The following is a 20,528-nucleotide window of genomic DNA, read 5'->3' as shown; positions in this document are numbered from 1 at the left end:
AGTCTCAGATATTTCTTTCCAGATCTTTAAATCTCTAACTTCTCCACTCATGCCTGCTTTCCCCTCCCCACACAACAGCAACTTGTGAAACAAGATTCCGCACTGGCCAAAGGCTCCCTGTCTTTGCTTTCTGACTTTTTATTGGCATTTCTGACATTATTCTCTCCAATCCTTTACTTTTAATTTCAACATTTACATTCCAGTTTAACAATGTTCCTGGTCACACATATCAGGCCCCTCTGGATTTTAGTTTACATATCAACTTACAAGCTAGATGTGAGGGATCAAAGGGGTCAAATGAAAAAGACAGGATATTTTCAGCATAACTTTTCTTCCAAAGTTTGGTGCCTGTGTCTGCATTCCACAGTACAATGTAATTTGGTGGGTGAACTGCAAGCAGTAAATCTCTGGAAGCATCTTGATTCCACAGCCACTGCATGTCTGTCAAAAGAAATAGGGAACAAAATTAGTATTTGGGATGGTATCAGTTTGGGCTTGGACACAAATGTCTTCTCCACTCTAATCTTCACTCTTCTCCACTAAATCTTTTAATCAGTTTTAAGATGAAGGGTAAAATGAGACTGACTATAATAATCAGCCCTTTCAGAGCTGGTAAGAGCTTTTCCTGGTTTCAGAGAAAATAAAAGATCTTCAAATGGTATGGTAAGGACTTCTCAAACCTTCAGTGAATTGGTGTCAGGAGTAAATAAAACCCAATTTATAATGCACACACAAACAAAAAGTAGTAAAACTAAAACCAACTGTAGTCAATTAAACAAATTTTCAGTGGCCCAGTATCATTTAAAATGTTGCATTTTCTTTAATGGGATTTATAAAACAGAGTAATAACAAAAACAAAACAATTTCATATTTCTAATTTCATAAGAGGACTTTTATGTAATAGATTTTAAAAGCCCACCAGGTATAACATAAGCATAGTCACAAGTTTTTAAAATCACTGAAATGCCCCAAAAAAACCCAACTCCAGCTGAGGAGCAGGAAGATGTTCTTGACATAGTAAACGTTATGATGTCAATCAATAACATTCATAAAAATAGATTCTACCTTTCTGTCACAAGATCTTGGAAAACATCACCATAATGAATTAAATCTCACAGCATTCCTCTGGGGGACAGTAAATCTTACATTTACTCATAAAACAAACAAGCAAACATACAGAGGGCTGGTAATCCCAGCAGGAAAATTCCCCGTCAGAACTGAGCACAGTTTATAAAAGGCAGGTGATGGATTTGTACACAAAGCTCCATAAAATAACTCCCATATAAACACCATATAAACACCAGGCACTGTCATTACCTTGGATGGGCTTTGAATGCTCCTGTATTTCACAGCGAGCTGTTCCCGTTGCCACATCCCACACAATGATTTTCCCTGTGGCATCAGCAGAAGCCAAACGTAAGGAATATGGGGAGCCAATATTGTGGTGGTAATTTTCCTTAGCCCATTTAACCTGAAAATACACGTGGGAATCAGTTAAAGGAGACAAATATATGGCACAGACACCATAGCTCATATTTTTCAGATAATGAACTCAGTAAAAAAGCATGGTAATAGTTAATGCCAAGAGCACCTGTAACATACCTTTAAGCCACCATCACTTGTGTAAATTTAAGGTAGGTCAGCACTGTGCTGCATGACTGCATGGCTGATATTCTCAAATTACATAAATCAACCACCCTTGCTCCTGAAGGTAACTACAATATACACTATGTATATAGAGAATTTACTCAAATATTTAGAGGAAACCAAATGGCAATGGTTAAGGTTCTGTGGGCACCCACAAACCTAAACTTACTGACTTCCAATCAAATGAAAGCTGAATTATCATTCCATTTTTATACACATACTAAAACATGTAATTTTCCTAATCTGACAAATATATTGTGGTATAGGTGAGGAAGTGAGATTAGTCTGTAATTTATGTGTTGTCTCATAACAAAAAAGAAACAAGTTACTGTTGACATTTGCTACCTTTCTGGTTATTTTCAGCACATTACCACCTCTGATTTCCAGATACCACTTTGCAGTTTGGGATTTCAAGCTGCACAGGCTTGTAAATTGGCAATACTTGTGAGAAATCTGTGTCTTGAGATCTGAAAACACTCTGTCTACAACTCCTCCCAGATTACAAGGGGATGGATAACACTGACTTCTTCTTATCTATCCCACATGGAGCTGGTTTTTGCTATCTGCTTTTAGGTGAACTTCTGCCCCAGGAGAGACTGCAGACACTGGCAGAATGAAGAAACATTATTGCTAAGATAATGGGAAGTCACCTGCTACAAAAATTCCATCCTGTGTGCTGTCAGTGCCTGTCACAGAAAGGGTGAGGCAAACACAGGACTTTCTGCAGGTACTGAAAATGTGACATTTGAAAAGTGAGACAGGACTATCATTAATCACCACTATCTTTTCACCATGATCCAGATTTACAGCAGCATTCGGAGCCCCGCTGGCACCTCTGTGCTGCCCCTCTCAGAGGTGTGAGCAGGATGTGCTTCACAAACCAGCTGAATAAATTAAACAAATGTGACACAGGCACAGCACAAAATCTCTAGCTCTAGCTATAAACTCAAAGCATGTTTCTATCAGAATCACAAAGAATTCTTGAGAGACTCTACCTAAAATTTCATTTTTGCAATTCCTGCTTCCCTGCTGTTCCAAGAAAGAACTGCCCCTGAGGATATCTGCAGGTCGCTGTGTAACTGTAACTGCAAAAACCTACAAAGCTATTTATTTATCAGTTAAATGTATAATACCCCAAAGCAAACTCCAAGTCTGGAAAACATCCTTTCTCAAGGGAGGAGTTGTCACCAAGTTCAGAACAACAAAAAAAGGAGATCTTTACATGATCAGCCCTACCCAGAGCCCATGTGGTGCTCCCACACCATGAGCCTCTTTCCTCTCTGCAGTCACACTGATCCAACAAGTCCCCACACAGGACCTGACCTCCTGCTAAGAGAAATTATTTTCTAGCAGTATTACTCACTGTCAACTTGACTTCAAAATACAGCAGCATCAGTCAGAAACAGGAACCAGAGGTGACTTTTTTAATCTTCACAATCCATACTACCTCATTTATAAAGCCTCATTTTCACTGTTTATTAATGCATCAAAAAGAATACAAATGTCATGTCAATCCTCTCATTCTTGTGATAGATCAAAAAGCTTCTCTTGTAATTAGATTTTCTTCTGAAAAAGCACGATTTCAATAATCTTTGTAAAGGTAAAATCAGATATAATCCACTCCACACAAAGTCATCGGTCCCCCACAAAGACCTTTTGGACAGATGGACAACTAACATGGATCCATTTTTAGGGAAGCTTTTACCTATTCCAGACACAGTTACAACTCCAGCCAAAGGAGAGGACGTTTTTAAAGGAAAATAGCAAAATGGACTGCAAAAGGATTATGAAACAATTGCTTTCTTCTTTGCTTTTTTCATAATAGATGTGGTGTATTTTGGAATTTTTCTGAACTGTAGCACACATTTTCTGGGGAGAAGATCCCCAGTGGACTGAGTTTGCTGGTGTGAGCCTCTACTCCAAGGAGTTTAAGTCAGACTTACACAGCCACTCCAGCTTATTTATGCTCTTAGCATTTACAAAGTGTTTATAAAAACAGATCTAGGAATTGAAGAAAATTTCTTAGAGATGTAAAGGTATCTGCAATGACCACAGCCTCAGAATAATTTCTCATATAATGCCTATTTCTTAATGTACACGAGATTTTTTTTTTATTCTTCCACCTCATAAATTAGCCATTTTCTTCCAGTCTGCTTTTGTGCACAAAGCTTCAGGTAGTGGCTTTGAAAAAGTTACCTTATAAATAATTGGGCTTTAGCACTTGGTTTCCTGTTGAAATTATGTAACTTCTCAAAGCTAGTGAATGTATCCAAAACACATTAAAACGCTATCACTTCATGGATCAAAATGGCTACAATTTTTACCTAAGCTAAGTAAAAATGTTAAAGCAGAAGGCACATAGAACCTTCTTCTTCTACAAAACACCAAAACCTCACTACCCAAGACCCTATTATTCTTCATAAATTATTGATTGCCTTCTACTAAATACAGCACTTGTGCCAAGGGCCATGAAACACATCTGCCAGCAAAACAATCCTCTGAACCCTAAGTGAATCTGTCATTACCCACAATCAAATAAATGATAAATCAAAGAAATACATCCTGTTCTACCATCTACCCAAAGCCAAACTCTGCAATTTCAAATCAAGGATTTCCAAAGGAAAGTACAGGTGTCCTATACTTAAACTAAAATTTTAGCCATAAATGCTCCATTTTGTCTGCAATTTCTCCTTTTCTAAGTAAGAAAAGAAGAAAAAGGTTAAAAGTAACTTTCAAGACAAATGGTGCACTTCCACAACAGGGAGATCAGAAAAGGCAGCAGCAAAGAGATCCATTTGGTATTATGTAATGTCCATCTGAAATCATCTTCTCTTAACAGCCTTCCTAGAAACATATCTATGTTCTGTAACGCTAACAAATGTTTCCAGATATTCTTTTATATTCTATGTTTTTAGAAAGATATACCATCAACCCTAACACAAACTTCAGCATGCATGATGTGACTTAACTGCAAAATATCACATAAAATACATGTCATTTACATCAGATTTCATGTGAAAATCACATGATACATCACGCCAAGCTGTTTACAGTGATTTAGATGATATTTCAGGTATCATGTCCGATATTTACAGTGATTTAGAAGGATAACATAAACCCCAGAACCAAGTAATATACAATAAACCAGGTACATCTCACCTTGACAACACTGGCTTTGTGTCTTTCCAAAACCTGCAAGGTCTGAGCAGAGTTGGCATCCACTACAAGCACAAGGGAATGGCATCCATAGGCAATCAAACCTTGCCAGCCCCTGGAAGAGCACAGAGCATCATCAAGAAGTACATCAGAACAAAAGCTCTTCACATCAGGAATGAGGGGGGTTTTGGTAAGTTGAATGCATGCTACTAGACACTGTATTTGATGTTTATCAGATGGTAAATACTATTTAGTAACCTAAAACCATTATAAAATAATATTGCACTGTCTGCTGGAACCCTAAGCCACCACAAAGCATCTCTTTGTGTCCCTCTCAGAATCTTCTTCTGCAAGTTTAAAACATCAGACAGGAATTCATTAAGAGTGTTCCCAATTTTCAGATATAAGAACACAGGTAAGAAATATATTTGCAATGATACAACTAATTGCTTATCTTTGTGTTTATTTATTTACTTATTTATAGACAAAAAAGGAGCATGTAAACAATTATTACAGTAATAGTGAAGATCTGCTGAGGACTGTCTGACTTCAGGAGAAGTTAAATACAGAATCATAGAATAGTTTAGGATGGAAGGGACCTTAAGGATTATCCCGTTCCATCCTCTGCCTTGGGCAAGGACATCTTCCATTATCCCAAGCAGCTCCAAGCCCCGTCCAACCTGGCCTTAGGCACTTCCAGAGATCCAGGGGCAGCCACAGCTGCTCTGTGAACTTGTGCCAGGGCCTCGCCACCCCCACAGGGAACGATTGCTTCCTGATATCTAATCTCAACCTACTCTGCTTCAGTGGCACCCACATGTCACTGCCGGGAGGGGCCGGGCCTCGCTCGTTCCTGGGCACGGCTTTGTCCCCGGGCTCCCCGCCCGCGCTGCGCCGGCCTCTCCAGGGGACGGATCCATCGCTATCCCAGCCCCGACCCCCGGCGCTGCTCGGGGGCTCTACTGACACCCGCTCGCAAGGGGAGGCAGGGCCGGGGCAGAGCCAAGCCCGAGCCGTGGCCGCGGCCAAGGAGCCACGGGGGGGACCTGGGACCCCCGCCCGCCCGCGGCCCGGCCCTCACCCCGGCCCTCACCAATCCGCCGCGCCCCGGTTGGGCGCGCTCAGGGCGCCCGTCAGGGTCCGCGCCGGCAGCTTGATGTTGACGGTGAAGCGCTGCATGGCGAGGCCGGGGGGAGCCCGGAGCGGAGCCCAGCGGGGCCGCCCCAGCCCCGGCCGCCGGTGCCGAGCCCGCGGCCCTGCCGGCACCGCCCCGCAGGAAGCGCCGCCTCGGCGCCGCCGCCGCTCCCCGCTCCGCCGGGGCCCCGCGGCCCGGGAACGGCGGTTCCGCCGCCCTGCTCTGCCCTGGCCCGGCCCGGCTGTGCAGGCTCAGGGGCACACGCGGATCTCAGAAGGGTTCGGCTTGGCAGGAACCTCTGGGAATCATCCGCGGCAGGTGGCGCAGGATCGCGTCCAGGTGGGGTTGGGATGTCTCCAGAAACACTCCTCGCCCGCCCTGTTCAGCTGTTCCAGCGCTCTTCCACTTTCAGTCTTCACTTTCAAGTTCTTCCTCATGCTGAGATGGAACTTCTTGTATCTCAGTTTGTGGCCGTTGCTCCTTATCCTGTCGCTACCACTGAAGAGTTTGGGGCCATCTTCTGACACCCCTTAGAGATATTAGAGATATTTATATGCTTTGATGGGATTCGCTCTCAGTCTCTCCTCATCAGAGAGATGCTCCAGACCCCTCGTATCTCTGTGGCCCTGCCGGACTGTCCCAGCAGCACTGTGGCTTGCAGCGAGGAACCCAGGGTTTGACAGAGGAGGGACCCCCAGAGCTGCCCCCATGGCCAGGGACACGGTGCTGCTCTTGGCTGCTCATCCCTGGCTGGGACGGGGAAGGAGCCGCGGGATGCCAGAGACTCCAGCTCCAGGGATGCTCGTGCTGCTTGTCAGGCTGTAACCTGGGACACCTCTCTGGGAAAACGGCTCCCTGTCCCATCTCTAGGATGCTGCAGGACATTTTTCACCGTAGTGTCACCTCTTCAGTGACAAAACACAGTGGCAGCCCTCAATAGCAGCAGCAGCACACGTTGCACCAACCCATCCTCCAACTGTCCCCAAGTTGTCACTCACACCAGGCAAAGCCACCTGGGATGACACATCCCTGTGCAGGAACACTGAGATTGCTCAATAATGTCAAAGGTCTTTTCCAGCCTGACTGTGTGATTCTGTGAAGCTTCTAAACCAATTTTCTGTGCCCCGACATTAATAAGATAACAAGAATTATGTACTTGCAAGCTCATTATTTAACGTACATGAGCTGTTGTTAGGGTGTTTGTTTTTCTTTGAAATAATAATTGTTTGTTTGTTTTATTTAGTGGAGAAAAGGATGCCACTAGATGGCCAGAGATGGCAAGAATGTAATGCCAGTGACTCGCTCTTACACTGCTGCAGTGTCACTTTGTCACAGAAGATGCATTAATGTCGATCCTCCTTTTCCCTCTTTTCATTCTAATCACAAATACATTTGTGCAAGTGGGAACTCAAGAAACAACCTGCAGCTGATGCCTTTTCCCACTCTCTTCTAAAGAAGTCTGCTCTTGAAGCACAGTACATCACTCACAGCCACTTCCAAGTCACCGTAACATTGGAACTTATTTCTTGAAACTGTCTTGTCCCAAAAGATATCTCTCTACTCTTAAAACTGAAAAATACCTGTTTGGAGAAGTAAAGAGCTTTTTTGTTCCCTTCTCTTTGTCATTATTTGAGGACTATGTTATCTGCACCTCTGGAGATCAATTTTGTAAGAGCCTGAGCAGCTCCTAGCTTCATTAATTTTAGTTATTTTTGCTAATGATGTGTTTTCACTCTGTATCCTTGGGCAACATGCTGCTGCATATGTTTTTTGAGGAATTTGGTTATTTTCTTGCTTTGTTGAATTTGGGCTCTGTGAGAAGGGTCTTTTGGAGCTTTTATTGCACAATAAAAACAGAACCTCTTCTTGACAGTTTTCCATCCATTCTCTTGACATCAGAAAACCAAGCAATAAATGAAATGCCTAAAGGAAATAGATACTTTAAGGCAGCTGAAGATAAGGATAGATTCATAAAAAGAGGAAATGAGAGCTGTGTCACCAAATTGGTTGAAAAAAACCCAAAACTGAGTGGTTTTCAGAGTCAGATAGGGTGAAAATCAGGGTGCACAAGCCAGGTGAATACATAATGAAAATTCATCAGAGGGATAGGGAGGAGATGAGGAAAGGTTTTGAACAATGATAAGGATCACTGGAAGAGCTGAAAGGAATAGAAATGTGATCTGCCAGAGAGAAAACAGAAAGTACACTGGATGAACTTCTATTCCACTTCTGATCCACAACTACTCACCAACACACAGTGCTCAGGATGATGCACAGCAAATGGATGTGAACTAAAGATGTTCAGAGATGTTAACTTCTTTTTTAGGGGTGATTAACTGGATGTCCTCTTTCACATCTTACTGTTCATTTAAACCACTGCTGAGCAAGAATGCAAAGTACATCAAGGCACTTTATCCTCTTACTCTTCTGTAAATATAGTAATACACTATAAATATATGATACTGCTATAGAGAAAGCGAATAGCAAGCTTTCAGCTGTTTAACTGCATAGTCAGTAATGCCATTAAAGCCACCAAAACCTCTCAAGTATCCAAGATACCCAGAGGGAGAGACTTCATTCCAGACAGCTCCAATAGTTCTCACTGAGGACATATGGAAAATAAAGTTCTGAGTGATCATAAAAACAATTTGAATAAATTAATGATAAAATAAATAATGAGAAGTATGATTCTACATAGCTTTTGGCTCATGACTGTAAATTATTTTTCTGTGAATTTGAACAAGAGAAACTCGGAATGAAGTAGAGACATGCAGTCTCCCTTTTAGGTTTCTTCTTTACATAGTAATTATTGCAGGAATATTCCTATGAAAGCTTCTGGGACCTCTTTGATTTCCATGGCCTTAAGTTAGAGCTGCAGGAGCTCCTGGGATCCAGTGGTGAACTTTGGATGCACTTTGCATTCCTTCATGCAAACCCCAGTTTGAGATGGGGGTTGTAAGCAGCCCACACATGCTATGGGGCAGGGTTCCATTTGCATTACAAATTACACTGTTCTTGCCTTGGTGGTGTCATTTCTGCTCTATGCATTTAAAGCTCCTTGAGTTTTCTGCTGGTTAAGTGTCCCTGGCTCAAAGGGGGCTGTCTAAACACTGATACCATCCTCTCCTATCAGAGGTTTTGCACAGAGCAAGAGACTTGCACAGTTCAGTTTTGCCTCACACTTTGGGTTTTTTCCTTTTTCTTTTTTTTTTTTGCAAAGGGAATATATCTAAAGTCAAGATTCGTTTAATCACAGTCTAACTTCATAATCCCAGTAGGGATCTTTTTTATTTCATCTTGTATTTTCAAAAAAAGATTAAATAAAACATATTGATGAAGGAGATTCTATTTCTGGAGCATCAGAGTTCTGCTAAATTTAACACAAAAATAAAACCAATATATGAATTTCAGAGTGTGGAATATTTAGCTTCTAGAACTCTATCAGCTTGATGCAAAACCAGATGGCTTTAATCAAAGACTCAAACGCTTGGCTCCCTTTCCAAATGCTTTCAGCTGAAAAGTTTAAAATTATCCAGAAACTTCCCTCCAAGTGAGAATGGTCTAATCCAGTTTCACTGAACCTGCTGGACATGTAAAAGTAAATCTCAAAGTGGGAACTCAAGGGGTGAACTGTGGAGACACTCTAATGACTGCTTGCAGCCTTGTTTTGTTTTCACCAAGTTTCACCAAAGGAAAAATTTCTCAAATGCTGTTGTGGTTTTTTGTGAAAATATTTTCCTTCCCCTTATATATCTCTCTTTTCCTAAGGGTCAAAAATGATGATGAAGTGTAGAATTATTTAATTCACATATTAAACTATGTGAATTAAAGAATGGTGCCAGTTTTGTGCCATTTCTTTCTAATTCCATCCTAGGAACAAATATCCATGCCTGCTGTAACACAATCACTGAGGAGCTCTGGCCCTCACATTTCTTTCTCGTCCTTTCTTTGAGTATTCCTATATGTAAATTTATATTTATTTGAAATATCCAGATGAACATTTACCCACCTCCCTGAAATACATTCACTGAGTGAAACATCTCTGGAGAAGTATTGCAGAAAACAAAGACAGAGGTCTGAAAGGTGTGTGTGATCCCTCAGGGACACAAAGAGGGAATGAAAATGCCAATCCCAGATATCAGCATCCAGGACCAATTTGGATGATTTGGACCTCAAAACCTGGGGGTTTTCCTGAGAGGAGAAATCAGAATTTCCAGCAGCAGACCTCTGAGGTTTTTTAGAGGTGAGTATTCCTGGAGTTCAGACACTGGCTCTTCCTTTAGGAAAGCGTGGAGAGTGTGATCCAACAAATGGGTTAAAGGGGAGAAGCTTGAAGTGTTTCAGAGCTTTGCAAGCATCCTGGCAACCTGAGAGCGCATTTGTTTATTATTTTATTAGGTATCAATAAAGGACTTTTTTTTTAGCTAAAAAATAATTATCAGTGCATTAAATATCAGTGCATTATTCTGTAAGGTACAGGATGAGAGCATCGTGTGAAGTTGGGATTTGAAATCTGTGTAAAACAATGCAGGATACTCGACACTGATGAATCAATCAGTGTTCCTGACAACATGAGGTTCCATGACATAAATTTTTAAAGAGGAAGAAGTCTCTAAGAAGACAGGCTTCCTGAAAAAGTAATGGAAAATGAAGCAAAAACTGATTTTAAGAGGCATCTGCAACTCCATGACTACAACTAATGAAAATGCGAACACAGTAATTTACTGAGTTTGATAAAGTGCATATTGAGAATTAGAAGTGTCCTCATGTATATTGCATATTAAATAGATGGAAAAAGTTTTAATCCATGTTATTAATGTTTTGTGTTGTGCTGCAGGTTTTTATAAACTAAATTAAAAAATTCAAATGGCCAGAAACCATGGTAACCATGTACATCCAATAAAGTGTTATTAATTTCTGCACATTAGATAACCTACACATTAATATTTAAGGTTGGATGCAGCCCAGAAATAATTCTTATGAGAGCATAAACCTTAATTATTTCATGATGTATAATATTTTCATTAAATGGTTTTCACATTCTTTGGGAAACTCCATATTAGGACTTGTGTGTATCCAATGTCCAATGGAGCTTGGGAGTCAAAGTGTGGCCCTGCTTCAAGGCTCTGGATTGAAGACACACATGGAAAATAAATGTGTAGAATTTGATATGTAGCAGTAAAATCTGCATGCAGCAAGTAAAAAATCCAGCCTGGCACATCAGCCACAACAACAATTCCCTCACCAGTGCCTCTCCTCCACGAAAAGGGGTGGGAATTCTGCATTCTCGTGGTTTATGATGCAGTGAAACTTTGAGTCTCTTATAAGCTCAAGGGACACTGAAGACACTTAAATCCTGGCTTGATAAAACAATATAAAGTATCAAATAAAATGCTGGGATGACCTGTGAAAGACAAAATCCCTCTGTAAATAGGAGGAGCGTTAGCAGGCTGACAGTGACATTGAAGTGAGGTTTTGCTCACCACGTTTGCTGTTCCTGCAGCTGGCAGTGGTTCCTGTGGCTGCCCAGGTGATGGATGTATTCCCACAGCCCCTCTGAGAGGCAGCAGCTGCTTCTGAGAAAGCATCACATATTCAGTCTTTAAAGAAGCTTTGTAATCTCTCTTTTTCCCTAATAAAATATATTTTAAGAGTGTTTATGCAGTGTTTTTGCTGTAGGATTTGAGTTCTTTGGTGGATTTTACTGCTCTTTTTTGTAAAGCATCCTGAAAAATTCTCTGCTCTCTTTGATATACTTACATATATTAGGTGGAGGGCCTGAGTCTAGCAGGTAAACAGGAGCTAAAAAGTGGAAGTTCCAAAAAAATTCCATATTCTGGTGCACAAAGCTTGCTTTCCATCTCAGCACAGTGATGATCTGTGACTTCCCTCTGGCTGTGCATGATTTCTTTTTCCTCTGGAGTAATTATAAATTGATCAGGCAGGAAGAAAAGATGCAGTTTTTGGAGCACAAGGTTTAAGTGCACCACAGTACCCAGACAACTTGATTTGGGATTTACCACTTTTCCAGCTTAAATAAAAGGAAGAGTGATCATCAAGGAACCAGTCTTTAAGAAGCCTGGCAGTACAAAATTATCATCTATTATAATCTGTATGGTGGCAGCAGAAAAAAATACACAGAAAAATTCCACACAGCTGCTGGAATCAGGATATTAAATAAAGATATTTTTAAAATCAGCTTCTGGAGCTGTTTCACTGATGCTGTTTTAAAGGTTGTGGCTCTTATTGACAGCAATTAAAATCTGGGAGCCACAGGAAAGAGAAAAATCCATGGTCGCTGCACTGGAGGTAGAACACAGGAGCTGCTTCTTCAAGGCTGCCTTTCACACTTTAAACTGTTTCTCAGGGGCCATTGAGTTACAGAAAAGAATCAGATGAGTCTTAATACTATTTCAGATTTCAGGTTTTAAAGAGCTTATGTAAATATTTCCCATAAGTACAATAAATATTTGATCTGACTTTGAAATAGTGCTGAAAAAGCAAGTTTTATGACCAGTGATAAAGGCAATGTAGAGGTAAAAATCCTCATAAGGCCCATCACTTTTGACATAATAAGTGTGCTGTCCTTAAAAGTGTCTGCAGGGTAGGAAATGACTTGGCTGAAATACTGAATCTATTAAGAGACAAATACAATGTATCCATAGATATGAAAATCATCCTCAGAAGAGTCCATTAAAAAAAAAAAATAGATCTTCTAGTAAAGATCAGAACTCTGCCTCACCAACCATGAATAAAATGTATTTCTTTACAGCACTTTTTGAGCTGTAAATGTTGGTTTATGTTCTGTGGCATTAGCAGTATCCATCTGTTTTTTCCCTTCAATGAAAGTAGTGAAGAGAGATGTTATGGCTTTGCTTTACTGGTGATTTTCTGCAGTGTTCACATCCTCTTCTTTAAAGATGGGTCCTTAAAATGTGAAATTGCTCTTCCAGCATGCAATGAATGCCAGAAAAATCATAATATCTGATGGTTTAGTTCATTCTCATATATGCAAGAGAGATTTTGACTGGCTTCTGTCACAATAAATTGACTTTAAGGCCCCCAACACTGTTGCAATGTTCCCATACTCAATTTTATATATCTTTATTTACCTTTCCAGTTCTGACTTTTCTCTCTTCAGCACAAGAAAAGCAAAGGTAACTAAAACCAAAAATCACCAAAACCCACTCACAGACACATGTACAAATCCCAGCAAAACCCAACCAGGCCTTCAGGAGTTGGCACAAAAGTCTTTTTAGGAATTTGATCAGTGGAAGACATCTCATGCTTGAGAGGTGTGAGTTCAAGTGGGAATTATGATGAGATGCAGGAAACTGCATGCCTGAAATCCAGGACTTCTACAGTGTTCTTGCAAAGCTCATGAAGCTTGCCTGAAATGAGTCAATCAGTGTTGAAAAAATTCAGAAACAATAAATAATTTATCTTTTTATAACTTCACTCATTGTGGGGTCATAATACAGAGCTGTAAGAAATGCATCTGTGAACTTAAAGTTACAACAGGGCAGTTTATACAGGAAAGAACAAATATGTCTTGATTTTTTTCACACAAATGATATTTGGAAGCATCTGACAACAGCTTTGTCATGACAAACTTACATGGAAATAACCTTTAAAAGCACCACTGTATGAGGTAATTTAAGAAATCAGATTTTTCCAGAGTGCACTTTGGCTGGGGAATTGAAAATCTATGTTAGATTTTCTTACATAAGGAAATGTACCTCTCTTTCTTTCAAAACATTTTCAGGTTGTTGCCATGAAGCTCAGCCCTAAAGGAGTGTCTGTATTCCTGTGCTGCAAATACTGGTGGTGGTTTCAGTATTTCATTCTTTCTGCTCTCCAGAGCAGGACTCCTGGGAGATCAGGAAGGGTGAAATATATTCAGATGGAAGCCAGTTCACTCAGGATGTATTTAAAATAATATAGTCATGACTGGCATTCTTGATGGGACATAAATCATGAGAATACTTCCAAATATTGTCATATCTAACCATGCCCCATTTTTTTCCTATAAAACAAATTTCATTTGAAGCCAGATCTTCAATCCTGACAAAAATTCTTATTTCCATCAAACAGCTGCTGAACTTTTGCCTCTGGATTGATGATTTCTGTACCTCCATCCCAGAGGAAGTGCTCTTTGTGCTGCACACTTGGGCTGAGCTCCCTACCTCTGAATCCTGCCCATCCAAACTTCCAGGCTCTTTTCCTAAATTATCACCAGGCTGACAGGTTGAATAAAAACCAGACCTGTTTATCTTCCTCTGTTCTTCAGAGGAACATTTCTATTCTCCATCATGCTAAAATCCCCCAGATCTCTGATAATAGGATTTCTACAATTATCTCCTCTAATGGGGAGCAAGAATATTCTCTTACTGGGGATATGACATAAATTCATCTTCCCTTGAGAATGAATTAATTGAAAAAAAATTCTATTCTAAAATTGTCATGATTTAAGGACTAATTATTCCTTAATTCTTAATGGATATAATTCAATAAATGTCTATATTGATGACCATGTGGTTTCAGTATACTTTAGACTTTCAGAATTGGAGAAAACACTTTTCTAAGACTGTCAGTGCTTTTGATGGATGCTGGGAGAAGAATATTTCTTGGACTCTCTTTGGGGGAAGAAAGAGTGGTTTTCAAGGTTTACATATCAGTATTAGTAGCACAGGATCTGCTGTCACCAAAGTTCCCATCTTCAGAACTTCAGCAGGTGAAAGCAGGTGGCAGCAAGGGAGAGAAATTGGAGAGATGAAGGAGGAGAAGACAACAATGAAACTCCTGATGAGCCTGATGAGCACAGCTCAGAGCTCAGCTCCTGCCAGCCAGGGCAAATAATCTGTGCTAAACACAATTCTCACAGGCTAAGTGTTCAGCTATTCTTTAAAGGATTACTTCCTTTTATTTCCTGTTCCCCTGCAAACTGTTTCTTCCAGCAATTCTGGAAGTTTTGCTGTGAGAAGGAGCTGATATTCAGTTTTAATACAAATTAAACAGCCACTTTTTGACTGACAAGGGCAACAGAACTAAAATGTTTAGCCCAAAGCACCTTTCCCCTGCTTATCAATTCTGTTCCATCTTTATCCTTAAATTTTCATGTTTCTTCTCTTTGTCTCTCTGCTGCATTTTGCTCATAGTGGGGAATAGAGATGTTTTTCATATGGTGGATTATTGTAGATGAGTTTTCCATAATAAAACAGTTCTCAAGCTTGCTATCCTCCACAGAATTTTAAATAAAATATCCCAGATTTGGAGACAGAATGATCAATCTGAATCAGTTCCCAGACATGAAAGCTTCAGAGCAGAAAACATAAAAAAATTAAATATTTAGCATGAGTTATACAATATTAAAACCAAAGGAGACTTAGAGGAGTGATATTTACAAAGCATTCTTGATTTTGGCACAAGAAAATTGTTTAACCTATTAACAAAAATATTCCTTAAATAAACCCACAAGTTCCTAGACCCTAACTTCCCAACTTTTTGCCAACGTAGCTTTAAAATATTAATACATACTACCTTAAATTTCTGACTTGCCTTTTTAATAATAAAACTTTCTTTAGACCAAGTAAAACATGTGACAGTCCTTGCAGGGCTGTTTTCAGCCTAGTGGGAGCCCCAGTCCTCCTGGCCCCAGAAATTTCCTTCCCTCTGCAGGAAGGGAGGAGAAATCTTCCAGAAATTGAGAATGCAGGACCTCAGCTCATCCTCCTCTTACTTGGCCTCAGTATCAGAACTTCTGCACACCCTACAAATGTAAAATTGTTGAGCACACAAAGTGAGTTGTAGAAGTTAGACATAAATCCATCAGGTTTTTCTATCTGGCAAAATTGTTTTCCAGAGGATTTTAAGTCCCTTAAATTTCCAGGGATTAGAAATGCTGATTGGCCTGTAAAAATCAATAAATTGGATGGATGCTAACTGGCTACCAGTCATTATTTCTTGCATATTTTTAAGGGAATAAAGACAGTTTTGGAATGTAATCTTGTAGTTAATAATATTCTGTAGTCTTTTGTGAAGTAATTTAAACACAAGTAATCTAAGGGCTTGTTTTTTGCAGGATATTGACAAACATGACTAATCCATTGTGCCACAATTTACTGAGGGATAAGTGCTCCTTTAGAGGTTAAAAAAAACAACAAAAAACCCCAAAATAACAACACCAAAACACACAAAAAATTTTAGTATTCTTTCCCCTTTAAAAGATATCACCTTACTTCAGTTTTTGTTTTATTTTCCATGTTTTAAAACTTTTGAAGGACTAGTTATGTGGCTTTCAGGAAAGTATTTTTGCAACAGGTAAGACTATTTGACACAGTGAATATCTGCACTGTTCTGGCCTTCTTTGTATTCTTATTTATGCACTGACTGTTGGGCAGTAATTTAAAAATTATTCTAGCAAGATTAGAAATTACACAAGGAAAGTGGCAGAGAGGGATAAGAAGAGAATCAAATAGAAACCTGATTACTTCAGGTATTACCATTGGGATCATATAATTAAGTGCATTCCCCATTTCATTACAAAATTCAATGAGAAGTATAACTGCATTATTTTTTCAGTCAGCAACCCTTTTTTTTTTTTAATTCCAATTTCCATCTTGATCTCCCCAGTCCTCAGAAGGGCTTTGGGGCAAAATGAGCTCTTGCATTTTTGATTAGGCTGAGAACAATCTGATTTGTGATTTTTCTGTATCTCTTCAGTTCAGTGAGTCACTGTGTGAGACATCTTTGTGCACAAGATTCAGCAGTGGGCAGCACTGCCAGGGTGCAGACAGATCACAAAATCCTGGTAAATTTGCAGGGGTGGGAAATGATGGGTTTGTTCATAATTAGTCCTGAAGTAGGAATAGATAAATGTGCTACTCAAACATTTTGCTTTTCTCTTACATAAAGAAAGCCCTGACTGGTCCAAACTCGGTAGTACCCTAAATACCAACAAGTTTTTTCTCTGATTAATGGAGATTCCTCACAAGATATGACTGCAGTGGTAATTAATTCTATTAAGTGTTTGCTGCTGATACCCATCAGCGTTAATGGCCTGGCAAAAGCATTCCCAGCAAGGCATCAACCACGGACAGCTGCTTTGAAAAGGAAAAGTTTATCTTCTTATAACTGAAATAACAATGCCTACCTGTTGCAGGGCACTGAACATTCCTCACCATGCAACTTCTCAAAGGAAAAAAATACCACATTACAGCTTATTTTGCTGTAGGAAAAACTGTGCTGCAGGAAGATGAAAAAGCTCATCCAGGTCACCCAAGAAACTGGTGGCACAGCCAGGAAAAATGTGAGTTTGTTATGTCCCAGTCTGATGCCCTGTGATCCTCAAATAAAAGGATTCACAAATAGCAGCAGGCTTCATAGCAAAACCTCCTCATTAAATGATCCATCCTGGATCTCACATCCACCCCTCCTTTGAAAATCAGTGTTTGGCTGTGAATAACCAGTGTTTCCCATAAAAGTGCTTGTAACACTGAAGCCACTTACAGCTGCTGGGATACAAAGCACATCTGTCAAAAGAAAATCCTCATTAATAAAGGATGAGAACTCTGGCTTTTCTACAAAGCCTTAATGTGGCACCAAGCCCTTCTTGCTGCTTATGATAATTTTGCCTTTGAGAGGAATGAAGATTTCTAACATGGGCTGACATCAGTGCAGTTACTGCAAGGAGGAATTTGGTCCCACCTTTTCTGTCTTACCAGCAGTGGAGAAAACAGGTGCAGTGAGAAGAAATAGTGGCAAAAGACCCATGAGATCAGACCAGCTGTTCAGGTCTGCTGGTGTTTGCACATCTGGTGGAAGAGGCTCTGATGCTCTGGCCCATCCCTCTCTCAGTGAAAAGGATGGTTCCTGGCAGCAGTATTTATTTGCTCCTGGCTCACCAAAACACAGCCTACATGTTAATATTTATAATGTTAATTAACATCAGATTGATACTCTGCTACAAAAGTAAAACAGCAGCAGATCAATTATTTCAATGAAAAATTATTGCCTTTTCAAACAAAGCTTCCAGATTTTCACAACAGCCACTGGTGTAAAACTTGAGGCATTTGCATTTTTAATTTCCCTTTGCCATGACTGGTTTTAATTAACAAAAATTATGGTGGCAATGATTGGCACGGATAATGCTGAAACTAATTACTAAGATGGCATGAGTTAAGATTTAAAATGTAGATTTAATTCTGGAAAAGAGCAAGATAAATAAAAATCAGCTCTAGAGCCCTTACAAAGATTACAGATGGCACCAGTGAGCTGACCTGTCTCTTACAGGGAAAGGGATTTTGTCAACATATTTGCATGCAGTGCTCTGCCATATTTACTGAAGCCTTTCCTAAAAGTGGTTTCTCATTCATTTTTTATTCCTCTCCATCTCTTTGATTAAACAATTGAGCCCCCCCTGTAGCTTTTCTATTTTTACATATTTTGATCCATTTGGTCACTGTAGGAATATGTTTTCAAAGCTTGCAAAGACTTTGGATTGTACCTCCTGCAGCCCTCAAAGGCAATGACATCTCATAATTAACAAACAGCTCTGAGTATATTAAAAATGTATTCCCACAATTTCATGGTTGAGGGAAAAAAAAAGATGTAAAAATTAGCTTGACTTGGGTTTTGTTATGTTTTATTCCTCTTGGGTTTTTATATGGTAGGTCTTGTAAAAGTCAAAAATAATGAAAGAAATATCAGAAATTGGGAGCAAAGCAGAAATGGGAAAGAAAAAGAGAGAAAGGACTAGATCAGCCCCACCTAGTAGTGACAAAGGTTTCTAAAAACCTATGGTAAATATGTCTGTTGTTTTTCCCTGATCTATTTCACACTTCAATTCAGAAAGTGGTTGGCCAATTTTCTGTGTAATTGGTGGAAATTATTTGGATCAAAAAATCCTGTTTTGTGGACTACAAAATGTGTAGTCCACATATGTGGACTACAGTTACACAATTTCTACAATTCTACAATTTCTACAACTATTTCTTAATATCTTTGAGCTGAAACTTTTGGTTACCAGAAGTCTCTTCCTTTTGTTGAATTTCAGTCCATGTTCTGCTTCTATATTTCACAACACACGGTTCACACATTAATTTTATATTAATGAGTTTTAATTTATTTTCTCTGTTCTGTAAGTTACTCTTTTGGCAAAGTTTCTTTTAACTTAGGCTTTAAAATAGCTGCTTTTTTAAAATGCAAGCAGCAATTTCACCGAATTGCTCTGGTTTTTCCCACAGGTTTGAAGTCCAGGAGCGATGGTGGGATCTGCTCTGTCTCCTCAAGTCACAGGGACTCATCTCACTCAGGCTGGAGATCAAACAGGCACAAGTTAGAAAAATGGAGACCCAGATTTCATTTTGAATCCAAACTAAACATCTCTCAGCAAATCTGAAGAGTTTTCTCTTGAAATGATGGCAAAATAGCCAGCATGGGCTTCAGGGCATGAATTATTTCAGGCAGTCTCATTCTAATATTGTCCAAAGCACCTAATTCTACAGACCCTAAAGTGTGCAAGAAATAAAATTTTAGAGAGAAAAGCATGTCCTCTCACCAAAATGATGAGGCAGAGAAAAACCCAGCAGCTCACTGTAAGATCTTTATTAATACTACTCTTGTAATAATAATGCACATTATGGCTGTTTTCAGCTGGAGGGGGTTTGATGAGCCGATGTTTACAGAGTGTAAAATGATGCTCCTCTGCTGAAATGAATGCAGCTCTGCTGAGTCATGTGAGGTATAAATTATCTGATTGTTGTGAAAGTGGAGAAGAGAAACCATGGAGGCATTTCAGCAGACAGAATTTGCTCAGATTTTAGGGATGCCTTTAGGGTCTAAGATTCCAACATGGGCAAAAAGTGGAACCCAGATTTGCTGGCCACAGCCCCTTGTGGACTTGACTGATGTCTCCCACACTTGGTAAACCCCATTAAAGCCTTCCTTGAGCAGGAAGCAGAGAGAAAGGTGCTGCCCCAGACTCCAATTCTCTTTAGAGTGTATTTCCCCAGCACATTTTCATTTCAGGGAGGGAGCTGCAAATGCCTCACTTTGCCAGGCAAACAGCACTTTTGGGATGGAGACAGCCTTTAAGTAGGGGTGATTTTAGCCTTCTCAGTTAGGAGCCTTCTCAGTTACTCTAGTTAGGCACATCTGGAGAACTGCAAGAAATGCTGAGCTTCCTAAGCTTGTCTATCTTTAAAAACAAATCTTTTTACCTGGAAAGCAAGCCCCTTTCAAGGATATTTGCTCAATGAGATATTTTGTCCCCTGCATCCTCTCCTCTGCAGGCAGAGCTCAAGGTGCTGCTGAGGATTACAGCCAATCCTCCAACCTCCTTTAAATAAAAACCTGAATTTCTCAGTGTTGTGAGACACAGCAGAGGCTTGTACCATTCACCCCTTGACTGGACCAGAATAAAAAATCTCCTTTTGTTTTCCAGGTGTTCCCAAACATCCTTATTTCCCTAGAAGAATCCCCTGAGCACTCATGTTCATCTTGTCATGTCTTAAGAACCCACAATGAGGATAGACATCATTTTTATAGACATTTTTAGATGAGCTACACTTAAACCCTGATGTTTTCTCTA

At 39.9% G+C, this 20,528-nt stretch overlaps 1 protein-coding gene across 5 annotated transcripts in view; it reads right to left on the bottom strand.

Annotated features, from left to right (window-relative positions):
• Positions 1-6,066, bottom strand: part of WDR11 (WD repeat domain 11) — a 34,787-nt gene extending 28,721 nt beyond the window's left edge. For 4 of the 5 annotated variants that reach the window (XM_015633692.2, XM_015633693.2, XM_015633694.2 and 1 more), the window contains exons 1-4: positions 5,897-6,066; positions 4,807-4,918; positions 1,318-1,471; positions 268-441 (exon numbers count right to left, since the gene is read on the bottom strand). In XM_015633692.2, coding sequence (XP_015489178.1) covers positions 268-441; positions 1,318-1,471; positions 4,807-4,918; positions 5,897-5,982 — 526 coding nt within the window. In that variant the 5' untranslated portion in view covers positions 5,983-6,066. Of the gene's footprint in view, positions 1-267; positions 442-1,317; positions 1,472-4,806; positions 4,919-5,600; positions 5,769-5,896 lie in introns of those variants that run through there. The other variant, XM_015633698.3, reaches the window with a different exon arrangement.
• Between the last annotated feature and the right edge of the window lie 14,462 nt (positions 6,067-20,528).

The sequence above is a fragment of the Parus major genome, chromosome 6, assembly GCF_001522545.3.
Source record: "Parus major isolate Abel chromosome 6, Parus_major1.1, whole genome shotgun sequence".
In the NCBI taxonomy this organism is placed as follows: domain Eukaryota; kingdom Metazoa; phylum Chordata; class Aves; order Passeriformes; family Paridae; genus Parus; species Parus major.
Note: the sequence above shows the minus strand (reverse complement) of the source record. Positions and strands in the feature narration are given on the sequence as shown.